The sequence below is a fragment of the Apteryx mantelli genome, chromosome 1 (assembly GCF_036417845.1).
Source record: "Apteryx mantelli isolate bAptMan1 chromosome 1, bAptMan1.hap1, whole genome shotgun sequence".
Taxonomy (NCBI): Eukaryota; Metazoa; Chordata; class Aves; order Apterygiformes; family Apterygidae; genus Apteryx; species Apteryx mantelli.
In genome coordinates this window covers 134,129,103-134,144,965 of record NC_089978.1, presented here as the reverse complement: position 1 = coordinate 134,144,965, position 15,863 = coordinate 134,129,103, and the positions used below count along the sequence as shown (strand labels likewise).

General features: G+C 40.6%; 1 protein-coding gene across 2 annotated transcripts in view; it reads left to right on the top strand.

Moving 5' to 3' along the window:
* Positions 1–12,839, top strand: part of MAN1A2 (mannosidase alpha class 1A member 2) — a 159,543-nt gene extending 146,704 nt beyond the window's left edge. For both annotated transcript variants that reach the window (XM_067302575.1, XM_067302560.1), the window contains 3 exons: positions 5,409–5,524; positions 9,071–11,162; positions 12,708–12,839. In XM_067302575.1, coding sequence (XP_067158676.1) covers positions 5,409–5,524; positions 9,071–9,203 — 249 coding nt within the window. In that variant the 3' untranslated portion in view covers positions 9,204–11,162; positions 12,708–12,839. The remainder of the gene's footprint in view (positions 1–5,408; positions 5,525–9,070; positions 11,163–12,707) is intronic.
* The last annotated feature ends 3,024 nt before the right edge of the window (positions 12,840–15,863 follow it).

Here is a 15,863-nt window from a genome sequence, read left to right as displayed (position 1 = left end):
GAGTGCTGAGGGAGCTGGCCAGTGTCACTGCAAGGCCACTCCTAATTACCTTCAAAAGGTGATAGTCATCAGGAGAGATTCCAAAGGGACTGGAAGAGAGCAAATGTCACCCCTGCCTTTAAGAAGGGCAAGAAGGAGGATGCGGGGAACTACAGGCCAGTCAGCCTCCCCTTGATCCCTGTGAAGGCGATGGAGCAACTAATCCTGGATACTATTTCGAGACACACGAAGCACAAGAAGGTGCTTGGGAGAAGTCAGCACGGATTTATGAAGGGGAAATTGTGCTTAATCAACCTGATAGCCTTCTACGATGAGATGACTGGCTTGGTGGGTGAGGGGAGAGCAGTGGATGTCATTCGCCTTGACTTTAGGAAGGCTTTAGTCACTTGTCTCCCATGCCATCCTCATAGACAAGCTGATGAAGTGTGGGCTAGATAAGTGGTTAGTGAGGTGGACTGAAAACTGGCTGAATTGCTGAACTCAGAGGGTTGTGATCAGTGGCACAAAGTTCGGCTGGAAGCCAGTCACTAGTGGTGTTTCCCAGGGGTCGATACTGCAGTTAATACTGTTTAACCTCTTCATTAATGACCTGGATGATGTGGCAGATGGGCACCCTCAGCAAGTTGCTGATGACACAAAACTGTGAGGACTGGCTGATGCACCAGACGGTTGTGCTGCTATTCAGAAGGCTCTCGACAGGTTTGAGAAATGGGCAGCAGGGAACCTCATGAAGTTCAACAAAGGGAAGTGCAAAGTTATATACCTGGAGAGGAATAACCCCATGAACAGGCTGGGGACCAACCAGCTCAAGAGCAGCTTTGCAGAGAAGGACCTGGGGGTTCTGGTGGACAAGTTAAACATGGGCCAGCAATGTGTCTGTGTGGCAAAGAGGGTCACCAGTATGGGTTGCATTAGGATGAGCATTGCCAGCAAGTCGAGGGAGGGGATCCTTCCCCTCTACTCAGCGCTGGTGATGACACATTTGGAGTACTGTGTCCAGTTCTGGGCTCCCCAATACAAGAAAGACATGAACCTCCTGGAGTGAGTCCAGCAAAAGGCCACAAAGATGATTAAGGGACTGGAAGGTCTCATAATGAAAAGAGGCTTGAGAGAGCTGGGGCTGTTTAGTTTGGAGAAGAGAAGGCTTGGGGGACCTTATCAATGCTTATAAACCCTGCAAGGGTGTAAAGAAGGTGGAGCCAAAGGGTGTAAAGAAGGTGGAGCCAGACTCTTCTCATTGGTACCCAGTGACAGGACAAGAGGCAACAGGCACAAATTGAAACACAGCAAATTCCATCTGAACATAAGAAAATACTTGTTCATTCTGAGGGTGGCTGAACATTGGAAAAGGGTGCCCACAGAGGTTGTGGAGTCTCTATCCTTGGAGATATTCAAAACCTGACTGGACACAGTCCTAGGCACCCTGCTGTAGCTGACCCGGCTTGAGGTCCCTCCAGAGGTCCCTTCCAACACCAAATATTCTGTGATTCTGTGATTACCTGCACTGTTAAAAATGTGTACTTTATTTCCCATTTGAATTTGTCTAGTTTCAGCTGTCAACCACTATTTTGCTATGACTTTCTATACCGGATTAAAATGTCTTTTATTACCCCATGTTTTCTTCCCAAAGAGATTTTATAGATTGTAATAAACTTACAACTCAGTCTTTTTAAGATGCTAAACAAATTGTGCTATGTCTCCCACTGTAAAGCATTTTCTCCAAATGTCTGCACCCACTTCAGTTCTTCATCATCCTTTTTGAAAAATAATTTCTAGAATGGTTCCATTCCAGTTTTGACTTTTCCCACAGTCCTGTGCAAAAGTAAAACTATATCCCTGCTACTGTTCACTATCCCTATGTGTGTACCGGCATTCTAATAGGAACTCATACTGAGTTGTTTGTTCTGGCCACTGAATTTTTAAGTGTCTCTACTTTCCAGGCTAAACTTGCTCTGTAGTTACACATCCTTTATTCCTAGATTTAGGATTTTGTACCTGGCTATATGAAAGTCATTTCGTTTGGGCCTCAGTTACCACCAGATCACACTGACTGGTGTGATTACCTGTTCATCTGATTTTGTGTCATTTTTGTGCACATCATTGCAGTGGTAGATAAAACTTTGAATCATATAGGGCTTAGGACCACTCCTTGTGGATCTCTGTGAGAAGCAGCCATATTCAGTGATGATTTTACATTTCCAGTTCCTTTTTAGAACACTGTTAGGCAGTTTTAAATTGAAATAATGATATTGATGTGGTATACTACTGTTTTTTCTTATCAGAATGTCTTCTGGTACTGTGTCAATTGCTTTAGAAACTTTTAAGTTTATTACATCTCTGCAGTTGTCTTTATCTACTAATTTGTATGTCTTCTCAAAGAATGAAATCAAGCTTGCTAACAAGATTTTTTTCCTATGAAACCATGCTGTTTGGTGTTAATTATCTTCTTACTCTTTTATATTCTTTTTACATGTAAATGTTTCCATAACTGTCTGGGACTGATATCAGGCATGCCAGCCTAAAATTATCCAATCAGCCTGCCAGTGCTTCTTAATGTTAACACTACCTTAATCCCCTTCCAGTCCTCTGGGACTTCCTGTATTCTGTGGTACAATAAAAATGAGCATAATTTGGTCAAGGAAACAAGTACTGAGCTCTTGAGTTAAAGAGTAGCCAGGTGGTGAATCAAATGCCTCTGTGTCAAGTATTTTGAACATTTGTGTGAAGATAAAACACTACAAGTTTCAAACACCTTTTAAGTAGCTTGTCTACAACACCAAACTTTTCAGACAGTGTCTAAAATTCTGTACAACTCTGAAACAAGCACATATTTATTTATCCGTACTTGCATGAGTAGCTATACAGCAATCTCTCAGTGGGATTTTTCCTCTGCAGTTCATTACCACCTGGAGTGTCTAGATCTCTGATCAATTAGGATAAATCCTCTGCCTGTCTTGAACTCCAGTGTAGCCTGAGCCTGTCTCCCCAAGGAGAAATTTCTGAAGATACAAGACTACTTGGTAATTACAAGGAAAAAAAAAAAAGGTCAGTGCAAATCGCACACTTTCTTTCTTAAGAGTTCTAGGGCTGCTAGCTTCACCTGTGTTGCACCTCTCAGTTATCTGAGCGTGAAACCTAGCATAGAGCAGCATCTCAGTGCTATACGTCATCTGCAGTCTCCAGAATAAGCAAGTCATGTTGACTCAGGAGATTAATTCTTGAGGAAAAAAAGAGGCAATGTTCTAACAGTGGTAGCATACGTTCCTTCTTTTCATCTGGCTGCAATCACTAGCAGAGTTCTCCTGACTGGGCTGTGGCACACAGTGTGAGGGGTGCTGAGTAGCTGACCAGTGGGACATCTGCAGGGCCAGATTCTGTATGCTAGAAATACTATTGAACAGGATGGGTCAGATACACTTTTCCAGACTTTGGAGAAAATCAGACCAACCCAAATCCCAACATGTGGACAGTCCTAGTGTACCCCTAGCCTGCACCAATAATCAGATCTGAAAAGATTTCGTCCAGACTCTTCCTTCTTCTAGTCTTTGGTTTCAGCAAAAAAAGGGGTGTTTCCATCCAAACTTGGAGAAAGCTCTACCTGAGATAAGGAAATAGAGAATTAGACTTTACCAAGAAAGACAGTACCTTTCTTGGCATCAACTTACGCTCCAGAGCCACAGGCATTTCAGTAACATGCTTTTGCCAGGTTCCCCTCTTGCTTCTTTAAAGATCAATCTTCAGAAATTTAAGTGAACTTTGTACACTAAAGCATTATTTGGTCTGTGCACTTCCTTACATTTCCACAGAGTAAGAGTATGTACATGGAGGAAGTTAGCTGTAGTACCTGGTGTGTTGTGACTTACTGTCCCAGCTACCTTGCTCATTTGCCTTTTCACTTTTTCTTCTAATTTCACCAGTAGTATCTGCCAGCATTCTTCATGCATGCGTCCAATGGAAAATTGTCTTTTGTTTCTCTGTATTTCTAGTATACAGAGGCTTCAGCAAGGACCTTGAGGAGTTAATTTTGACTGAATTTGTTTTCTCTGCATAAAAACAGAGATCATTCAAAATTTCATTTTCTGCCCTGCTTTGACTCCCCTCAGCTTCTGTTGAGTATAACTAACAGAAATCAGAATTAACAGAAATCCAGGCCTAAAGCACCATGCAGTGAGAAACTTTATACAGACTAATGGGCCAAATCATAGATTACTGAACTACAGGTAGCTTTGTTCAGTGGTTGATAATGACAGACATCCTGAGCCAAACAGTTTTCTTCATAACTGTGCCTTTTCTGTCCCTGCATGAATCTATTAAAAGAGTTGGTGTCTGCTGAGGAGGAACTGCCAAAGCAGCAGGGAAGCATAAATAACCTGTGAATCATTTCAGGGTCATTTTTTGGGGGCTGGTTTTGATGGCCGATATCCTTGAGTGCTGTAGGATTGTGCATGTGGGTAGAATGATGAAAGCCCAGACAAGAGGTGCTCTGAGTTGCTAATACATTCTTTCCAGTTTCCTCTTCCATTGTGCTTTTTGCAGTAGTATGTTGGATCTGACTAGCTCCTGAGCTATGGACTTAATGTGTGAATTGGGAATTCATCGCCCGTTGGGCCCTTTCTGCATGGAAAGGGTCAAAAGTGAGAAGGTCTGTTGGCCCCCTTTCTCCACGGTTTATGGATTTAGGCTGCATGCTTTAAAGATAAAGAGCTCCTCTGCAGTCCAGCACACAAGCTGATTTGAGTTTCGACTGTATAAAGGGGAAACAGAGAAGAGCACATGTAGGGGATGGAAATATGGGGAGAAAGAAACAGTTAGAAGAGTTTATAAGATGAAATCAACAGTCCTCAAAGATGAGTACAGCATTTTATCCCTACTTTTAGTAAATTCCTATGACAGACTACTAGTCACAGAGTTCCTGCAACTCTTCAGACTCTTCAGCTGCAAAATCCAGGGATATGTTTGTAATTTCCTATTGCTCCTCATAGTATGTTGCATTGGTTGACTGATGGATGTTCTACTCAGTGTTACCTATGAGCAGCCATCTCAGCTCAGACCACAAGTCTATGGAGTCCATGTCCTGTCATCAATATCAGTGAATACCTAGGAAAGAAAGTATTCTTTCCCAGCATGTTTTTTTAGCCTCTAGCAGTTTACTAAATGTGATGCCTTTAATAACCCTGGAGAGGTTTTACATCTGTATTTGTCCAGTCCCTTTTTTTTTTTTTTTTTTTGGTCAGCATAAACTTTTAACATCCACAGCTTCCTCTTCACAACAGAATTATGCAGCATGGAAAGAGCTATCTCTTTTTGTTTCTTATGAGCCTGTGTTGATTAAACCTGATCCTTCCATGTTTCCAAATTTTGTTCTACAAATAAAATAGTTCTCTTTTTTTTCTCCTTCCTCTTTACAGGCCATTGACAAGTATTGCCGAGTCAGTGGTGGCTTTTCTGGGGTCAAAGATGTCTATTCCTCATCTCCTGCATATGACGACGTACAGCAGAGCTTTTTCCTTGCTGAAACTTTGAAGTAAGCTGTCTTCAATCTTGCATCTTCCTGTAGAAGCTAACATCTAAAGTCTAGAAAAATACATAGGCTTAACAAATAATCTGTTGTCTATCACAGTGGTTTGGGCTGGGGTTTTTTTTCAACTTCAGGCTTCTAGGTCAGCCCTTTTACCAGCAGAAAATATAAGTAAGGTCTCCCATAAAAGAATCTTCTGTTGAGGGAGCTTTAGTTTTTAAGACCTCAGTTTGATTTCTGGCCTTACAACAGAGGAAATGTTACTTCCTTCCAACAAATTCCCTTTGCAAAAGACAACATTTTATTTTAAGTCTACTGACTTGACATGTTTTATATGAGTATGTGTCATGCTTTGATGTGGTAGGCCCTGTTTCTCCTGTGTGTGTCATTAAAAAGGAGTAAATGGGGAAAAATGGCATGGAACAAAAGCCCTCTGTGACCTTGAATGATTTCTCTGTGTTCATCCCACAACATATTTTTCTATTTTTTCTATTTTTTTAATGTAAGCCAGCATATCAGGCCTTTTTATATTTATTTTAAAATATTTATTATTCTTATGCAATATATATTATAGTTTACTATTTATTTATATAATTTTAATAATTTTGTAATTTTTATATGCTTCAGATTTTAAAATCTTTTTAATATTTCCAATTCAGTCAAACCTGTAGGACATATCTAGTCTGTCCTTTAGAGACTGTTGCAGTCTGTTGTATATTTTGTTCAAGGCAAAGCATTCCAAGTATTTGGTCTTCCACCACATTTCTTTCTTTGTGAATTGTCCGCTTCTAGAAGAGAAACATCTGAGTTGGCTATATTCCCTATCCCTTTTTTTCCTTCTTTATTGGATTTTGGAGAATCTTTTACTCAGTTAATGCCATGGACAGAAGCCACTGTGGCCAGCGTGAATGAGGCTAAAGGCTACCGTTAGGAGACTTGGTTGTTGCTTCTGCTTACATATCCATGTCACTTTCTGTCAGCATCTGATGGAAGAGATGATAGGTATGTTGTTGCACAAACCTGTCAGCTGTTAAAACTCATTAACATGCCCTTTCTGTCTTTACAACCTAATGATATGAAGAAGAAACAGTTGTAACCATTTGGTAGTTTAACATCACATGCAGGTTTTGCAGAAACAGGGTTTCTATACAGCAGAAGAATTTACAATGTCAGATTTTGAGGCTTTAACTGCAACTGAAGTCTGAAGATTGATTTTGGCTATTGGGAGCTCAAAATGCAGAGGTGAGAAAGATGGTCCTGACAGTAGCAGCACTGGTGCCTGCTCCAGGCAGCTCAACATATTTTACTGGCAAAGAGGGACTCTGAGTTCCTCATGTGTAAGGGAGGATTTTGGCAATTCTGTCCTTCTACTCCCTCCTTTCTAGACTCCTCTAAATAGTCACAATACCTTGTTTTCCAGTGTTACTATTAAAACAAAAAAAGTCAGCTTCTGCTGCCTTCTCTGTCATCTTCATTAATTTTATGTCACTTATTCCTTTGAATTTGTTTTCTGGAGCCGAAAAGCTATACTCCCAAAGAGAGAGGCAGCAGTTTCAAACAGGTCTAGTCAGGGGAGCAGTACCTCCCAGGGAGCTGATTTTATCCATTTGTCTATAAAAGCCAAATCAGAGAATGAAAGTTGTTCCTATGGGACTTCTATGGTGACAGGGATGACTGTTGAAGTATTGCCAGAATCCTGTCTAGATCTTAAATGATCGCAAGGTGATCTTAAAACTCACTGATTCATCACTCGGTATGTGGATATGCTGTAGTGCAAGCATTATAAGAGAAGGAGAGTCTGAGGAGTAGCTCAAAAATGTTTTACTGGCATTTGGTTTGGATCATTTTCCACTTGTGGAGTAAAATGAAGTTTTGTTGGTGAGCTGGAGATTAGATCTTTGAGGCTGATGCAATGAGCATAGCCAAGCCAGGAACTGATATCACCTTGAGATAAAATAGAGGACATGAGAGCAAGATAGGTCAAAGGGCTGTGAAAATAAAGACAGGAAGGCTGGGTTTGTTGCCAAGAAAAAGATGAAGATATCCTTTAGAAGAGGGATGTAAAATGTGTGTTACAGAATGTCTACTGTTATCTTTTTCTATATTGATAATAAATTCTGCATCTTCAATCCCCTCAAATTCAAAGTTTACGCCTCCCCTAAATATGTATTGTTGCTGCTCTGATCACTGGTTAATCAAAGATAAGATACTCAGGGCAAATTATGAGAGTTTGGGCAGTATGAGGCAAGAACATAATCACTGAGCAGGAAGGAGCAAGATGTAGAAATAACTCGCTTAAGTTATTCAAAGCAAAAGTTTGAATCAATGAGGAAGGTGAGTTTGAGTAAGATGTAGGATAGTGGTGCTGCTGTGGTGAGAAGAGCGAGTGGAGGAGTGCTGCAGGGGGAGAAAGCAAGGAAGAAGTAATGAGGAAAACAAAGGTGCGAGGCTATGAGGAAAAAGAAAAAATGTAGAGAAAGAGACCAGACGTGGGACAGAACAAAGTTACCTCAGTAACTAATTTTTATCTGCAAGCAGTTACTTGGTGAAGAAATGATAGAGCTACACTGACTCAGTTCTGCATCTGATTTGGAGAGAACTAAGTAACAGCAGCATCAGCAGAGTGAAGACAGAACAATGCGTGTGCACATTAGAGCCCCCTAATGGGAATGACACCCCTTGTCACATGCTTTTCTAGATAGCGGGAACCAGGCTGAAGCAGGAGCTCAGAGGTCCTGTAGGCCCATAATGTTAAGCCTGCACCCCCACTGTCAGGTTTTCTGGAGCAAGGGAAATGCCTTTTGAATTTTAGCAGTTGAGTTTGAGGCCTTGTCTAAGATTCCTCCAGCCAATATCTCCCTTCAAAGAATAGCATAAACACATTCAAAAGTGTGTATTAAGAAATAAGAAACAAGAAATACTCATTTTCCACGTATGTCCAGAAACCTTAACTTGGTTACATGCTTCATTTCTTCTCTAATGAGTAACGGTTATGAATCCTCTCTGCTAATCCTCTCTGCGCAATACATTGGCCCATTTCCTCCTACCAGAAACTGAACCAGCTCCCAGCATGGTGATAACAAGCCATATATCTGTCAAGCTTAGTGGCTTCTCTTGTGCTTCCTCTGAATCTTTGATCTGGATTAAAGAGGATTGGCCATTTTCAAGTGGGTTCACTCCATTAAGAACATTCTCTGCCACTTCCCTGCCCCCCAAAATCCTTGTAGTTGGTGTCTTGATGTTTCTATTACACTGTAATTCTTTGAATGGAGTCTTAAAAAACAGAAGAAATTACTTGGAAAGATTAACATGCTGTCTCCATAACAACTTTTCATTGAAGGGCTTGATCAGGATAAAAATGACACTTCAGATCATTATAACAGGGAAGACAGTGTGGGTTTTTTTGGGAAGTGCTATAAAAAGGTTGAAAGTAAATAGCTTATTTATAGCTTTAGCTGTTGACTGGTGGGGCCTGAAGTTGCTATGTTGCCCCACCCTGTCTGTTGCTCTCCTTTAATAGCCATCATTTTTCCTCTCTGTCTTGATATCCAGGTATTTGTATCTGCTTTTCTCCAATGATGACCTTCTACCTTTAGACAACTGGGTTTTTAACACAGAAGCTCATCCTCTGCCCGTTTTACGCTTAGCCAACACCACACTGTCAGGAAATCCTGCTTATCGATAAAAACAGCTCTAAGAAGAGGAAGAGAGACTGTTTTCAGCTCTGTTTTGTTTACATGAACCACTTGAGACTTCAAGCCGGAGAGGAGACAGATGCTTGATAAATTTGGACTTCTGAGTGAAGTACTGGGGTGAGAAACAAAGCTCTTCAACATATAGATAAGTAAAACTGAAAAAAAGTTTCGTTTTATACATGACCAAAACACCCTAGTGTGGTATTTGCAGGACAGAGACCTGCGCTTTGAACTCTAGCAAGAATTGGAGTCTACTATTTAATACAAATGCAGCAGCATAAGGAAGAAGAGGCTTTCCTGTCCAGGGGCAGGAACTAGCTGCTGCTGCTGTTGACTATTGCAAGGAACAACGCACCAGTCACCTCTTCAGATGGGGTGGGTTCCAAATGCTTTTTTTTTCTTTCTTGTTTTTGTTTGAGGTTGACATGAACAAAGCAACAACAAAAAGCAGCATCACTGCACCAGCAGCATCAGGATTTGAATTTTTTTCCTGTACCTGTCTGAATTTTCTAATCAGCATCAGTTTGCCCAGACTGGCAGCCATTCTTGGGGACTCTAAAACTGTTGCCTCTTCATTTTGCCTTTTAAAATAATGCCTAAAGATCTGTATGCATGCTCACACCCAGAAAACAATTAGTAAGCATTTCATTTGTAATTCACTGGCAGCATTGTGGGCTTAGATCATTTGGCAAGCTACAGTCACAGTGTGGAGCATATCACGGGTAGGAGGGAGCCTAAGCCTTCCTTCCTCACAAATCCTTTCACATGGGAAGTCCATGGTCTCTTATTTGTCCTGTTTGTTGAACCAGAGATGACAACATGACAAAAACAGTTTCTCGTGGTGTATTTAACAGAATATAGCATATTGCAGTTAGAAATGCTTCCGTTGAGCTAGTCAACAGGAGTTTGTTTTGTTGCTTTATGTTAGTCCATACAATCTGGATTTTTCCTGAGAGTTATCTTTCATTCTTTGGATACTATCCAGAGAGTGTTCTTTGCAGATTTGAAATCTTGACTTATTTTACTTCTGTGTATGACAGAAGCTCAAAACAGCATTTGATTTAGTTTACAAAACTCTTTTTCATCTGGGTGACCATCTGCTTCAGTGCAAAGCAAACTTGATCTTCTTTGGAAACAACATAACATCTCTTACATATGAGTGGAAAAAGAGGCTATCAAGTCCCTTCTTCCATTAGTTTATGAGAAATGAGATGCTGTGTTACCTGCATGTGTTTTTCCTGGGTATTACTAGGCTGGGGTAGTCCAAACAGTTTGGGATTAGGCCAGACAGTAAGTGTAGAATGGCTGCCAGTCTGTACAGAGAAAGGACAGAGTTCTGGAGTCCCAGAAATAGAAACAGCAAACTTCTGCTCATTGTTGCTCTCCCAGCCACCTGTTTTGAAGTACAGAACAACCATTCAAATTTCTCCATGAATCCCAGTGGATTAACTCACTGCCACAAGAACGCTTGAATTGAGGACCTAAGCCATTTTGTGGTGATGGGATGGTATTTTTCTCAGTGCAGATGTACAGTACTGCTATTTCTTCTTTATGTAGACAAGCAGCAGGTACCAAATAAAGGACACTTTTTTCTCATTACCAAGTTACCCAGTGTTTGTCAGTCTCTACCCTATCACTGTTTAAAATGCAGACCATCCTTTTCCTCCAGCAGCTACTGATGTGCAAAGTCTATATCAAAAATAATGCATTTTGTGGACTAATTGCTGTGTCATTCATGCATGTCAGCATCCTGAGATATCCTAGAGTAAGCTGAGTTTGGAGATAATGGGTTCTGAGCAAGGTGTGCATGGTAACCAAGCATGGATATTGAAGCTTCTGACTGCAGTGAAATGCACTCTTTCTCAGCCCTTCACAAAGTAGGTCCTGATCTGCAGAAAGGAGTTATGTGCAACCCAAAGTTCAGACTGTTTTCCCTCTGGGTACATAAGGTACAGTAGAATATTGTCATTTTCATTCTGTTGCTGCTTTCTTGCATACTTTCATGAAGATAGAGTGTAAATTTAAGCACAAGATGACTTTTTAGTCTTAGTTGTTTCCAAGTCTTGCACTGTATTCTCTAACAAAACAGTCCTCAAATTCTTTAGGTAGCTGTTGCATTTTAGCAATTTCTACAGTACTCTCTCCTCTTACAGGATGAAATAAAGAACAGAAAATCATGTGCATTTTTGGCACACTGGACTTGTGCAAGAGCCTGGATATCCCAGAGTTGTCTATTTTCTTTTTGCATGCATTCAAAACAAGGATGTTTAGTTCTTTTCCTAATCCAAGCCTCAAGCTTGCCTGTCGGTTAGGAACAGCTAGCAGTCGTTTTTTCTAACACTTACAGCTTGACTTTTCAAAGAAGCTGAATTTCTGCAGCTTCCATTGACCAACTTGGAGCTGTGTGCATCCTGCAGTCAAGAAATCAACTTCTTAGCTTTGGCCTCTGATTAAAAACAAAACCCTTGAATGATATTCTGGGTGTTCATTTTGCTGCACAATATGGTCCTTAAGATTAAATTCTTAAAAAGAACATGCAAGATTGTAAGCACCCTGGAGTAATGGGAAAAGCAAATAGTGTAGTTCCCCGAGTCATTCACATCTTTGAGGCTGCTTTGGCTCCCTGCTCCAAATTTGTGGATGTCTCTTCTACCTCCCATTTATTGACATATTCTCACCTGATATTTTACAGGACTTGAATATTGAGTCTCCAGAGTTTTGAAAAGTGAAATCAGTCACTCTCTCCTTGCAGTACCATCCTGTAAGATTAAATATCTACCCTGTCTTGATTTATAGCTAAGCAAAACTCTGTTTGGCTGTCCTTTATGATCCTCTCCTCTGCCACTGAGGAAACGATACTATAAACCTTCATAATGTGACTCTCCCTAGTTTGAATGGAGAAACGGTTAATAGTATTAACACTGAAAGGATCGACAATGTCATCTGACATACGCAGAAAACAGTGAGGCAGTTTCCATCTCAGGGCTGTAATAACAGACTCTTATCAAATTGAGTTTATTATCTACATTATTAAGTCTAGTTCATGTTTTTAAAGGAACAAATTAAAAACAGGCTCATTACCGAAGAAAAATGAAAGCAAGCTGTTGATTCACATGGTAGTTCAGAGATCTGTTTACCCTGATATGACACCCCTCTTTCAGTCTTTGAATTTTGAGAAACACTATTCTGATTCAATGAAGTTTGAGTTACCATACCAAGAGGAAACCCAAGCTCTTTTGCAAGTTCACGTACATACAAGTGTAGCAGAGATGATGAGCATTAGCTGTTTCTGCTGTCAGCCCATTCTAACAAACTGCTCTGTAATTGTCCAGAAAAGTTGGGAACCACCAAACTGGAAGAAGACAGCCTGACTTGTTATACTCAGATTGTTGCCTTTAATCCTAATTGCTTTGTGGAAGTTGGTTTTGCATTCTGCCTTTATTCTTCCTTAGTCTAAAATTGACAAATTATTTTTTCCTCTGAAACAATAAAAGGGCAAGAGTCTATCTTCTGACATGGGAACCTTCTGGCTGCCTCTGACCTGGAATCCTGCATATGTACTTTTTACAGATTAAAAATAATATTGTATATTAAAAAAAGATTGAATAAAGAATGTCTTTAAGTGAGGAATGTATCTTTTGTGTCCTTTGCCTCCAATAGCAACCTCCAGTAGCATTGGACTATGAAGCTGATCCTATTTCACAGGTGCTGCAGCTTTTCATTCCCCTTCAGCTCTACTAGGGGCTTTTTCTGCCACCTTAAACATTTATCAGGACCCACTATTGCAAAATTAAAACCCCTGTACCCCATGGCTGCAATTAGCAGATCGCTGCAGCGCTCCAATTTTTATTAAGATGTGACTCAGTGTACAACAACCTGAGACTCTGTGTGCCATTGTGAAAGCCACCAAATTTCACAAAATTCTAAGGTTTCTACCCCTTTATAAAATTTGGGTGAAATTGGCTGAAAAGTTCAAAGATAATTAGTGACGAGGGCAAAGGGGACAGGCAGACAAGCAGCGCTACTAAATAAACTTCATTTTCCTAAGATACCAGGTTAAAAATCTAGTTTTTCGTGACACTAAATAGCAGGTAAATTAGCAATTAAATCTGTCCAGCCATTCCTCTGCCCTCTGTAGAATGGAATAATTTCATAATTATTTGTTTAAATGTTGTTCATGGGGAAAGTGGTATGAAGAAATCTGCTTTGAGGGAGATAATTTTCCCCCTGCACCTTCAAATTTGCTGGAACTTTTGTTGTAGCTGTTTTGCAGTACAGCAAATGAATAACCAGATTTGCTTTCTGGTTCACGTTAACTGTATGTAATCCTTACTATCTGGCATCAGCCCATATTGCTCATATGCAGTGCCTCGTTTCCATGGTGTGCCATGGCTCTGCAACATATTTCCACAGCTCTATCCTGTGCATCTTAGTTCAGTGCTTTATACCCTGTCTTCACAGCATGCTTCTGTTCTCCATCTCCCTCCTTCAGTACAACTTCCTAAGAGAAAATTAATTCCAAATTACCATAACTCCGTGTAGTATGTAGCACCTGATGCACACCTGCTGCATGTCCTCCACCTTGGGATCCTGCCATGCATTCAGTTGTTGCTCCCTAGCTTTCCAAACCCTGCATGTTCATGATGCACCCAGTTTCCTTACTCCTGCACTTCCAGTTGCTCTACCACTAAGCACTACATCTTTGCCCACAACATTCTGGTCTGTACTGAAGACTTCATTCCTCTATCCTCATTGCTCTTCAAGCAGTACCGTGTGCTTTGTGGTTCAACTCTATTGCCTATGTCTCCTTGATAATGAAGTGTTTCACCTATCTGTTTCTACCTCCTCCGAAGCACACTTTCTTTGCGCCTCCTCTAACCTCAAAGCAAACGTTTTTATTTCTCTTTTGGCACTCTGCCTGTATGTCCTTCCCCATCAACTGCATGATTATGTGTGCTCTTCCCTGGAGACCATGTGCCTTTACTCAAGGCATAGTGGGTATTTTTGTCTCCCATTCCCATGCATATTAATTAGCAGTATTTAAAAATCCTGAAATAAATCCTTCTTGAAGGCATATGGGGTATTTTTAGCCTTCATATTGTAGATCTGCGAGTTTTCTTCTCTTGGTGCAAAGCCATAGACACTCTTTGTGCCTTGGGAAGGAAAGGTTACTCGATTTGTGCCAGTCTACATGTGGGATGTGTGAAGATGGCACTGTTTGCTTGAAGGTTTATGTGTTTGTTTGTGTTTTTTTTTAATGTGAAGAACAAGAGTCTTTTTGACAAAAATATTTCAGGCTGAGCAAACTCCCGTGTGAACAGGTTTGAGGGGAGCAGTCGCTCATATAGTCAAACTACTTGCAGGTAAAATTCATGGAGGGAATTGGGGAGGAAAAAAAAGCACCATGTGTCCATGTGTACCAACCGTTTCATCACCATTGTCTTTTAGAGTTTCCATTGTACAAGCAGTTATAGGCAAGAGGTATGACAATGTTTATTTGTTACTCTATAAACTAGAAAGGATAAACTGCTGCATAACTGAGAAAGCATAATGTCCCGGTATTGGGATCACCCTAATCACATAGTATTCCCATGTGACTTGCATTACTGATACAGCTACAAAAAGGAAAAATGACCCGAAGTCATTTCTTCCACAGGCTGGTACCGTATATGCCTGTGTACCCATCTCCTCACCTATCCATGTTGAAGCTTCAGCAAGCAAATCAGTGGAAGAAGTCCCAAAGAATATTGGTGGATGCCCGAAGTCTGATATACCACATGAAATAGAGGCCTGTGTGCAGGTTCCAGGAGGTGAGATGTGGGAAGATTTCTCAAGTTTATTTGGTCACATGGACAGATAGACCCATCCATGACTGGTGTGTGGATCATGCCCAGTGTTCCTGTGAAAACCTCTACAGAGCTGCTGGTTTAACTTTACCTACATGTTGGGCCACAGAATGTATTTGGAATGAAAGAATCATTGAAGATACAGAATTATTTGGGATACAAAAGACAGAAGTTTCCAGATTAACCAGATACATGTTCTTATGAAATAAGTGATTTCCAGGTGAAGTATGTATGGTACATCTTGCCTAACTGAACTTCAATAAAGTATGCAATCTTGATTAATTTGTCTTGAAAATATGAAGATGAATACAAGAACTGCACAGTGGATAAGGAATTGTATAAAGGAGAAACAGTAAAGTATAACATGGAGATGGGAACTCCTAGGTTTATTACTGAATATCGCTGCATCCTGGTACTAGGACTAATCTTGTGTAATGGCAAAAAGAATTTGTTTGAAGCAGCAGAAGGCCAGGAAGGATTGTCAACAAAGAGAAGAAAGGATTAGATAATCTTGAGGCCTGGCACAGCAGAAGACAGAAGAAATTCAAAAAGTCAAAAGACAAGCTTGTTCCTCCAGGGACTAGAAACAAATTTGGGATGTTGTCAATTTAAAATCATTAAAACTGAGAAAGACCTCAGTGTATAGTCAGCCACAATGACTCAGATCACCAATGCATGGTGAAAAAGGCAGATGAAATTGTAACAATGGCTGTGCTGGGTCAACACTAAGGTCTATCTCAGCTAGGATCTTGTCTCAACAGTGACCAAGAACAGATTCTCAGGGAAGTATAGAAGAACAAGGCA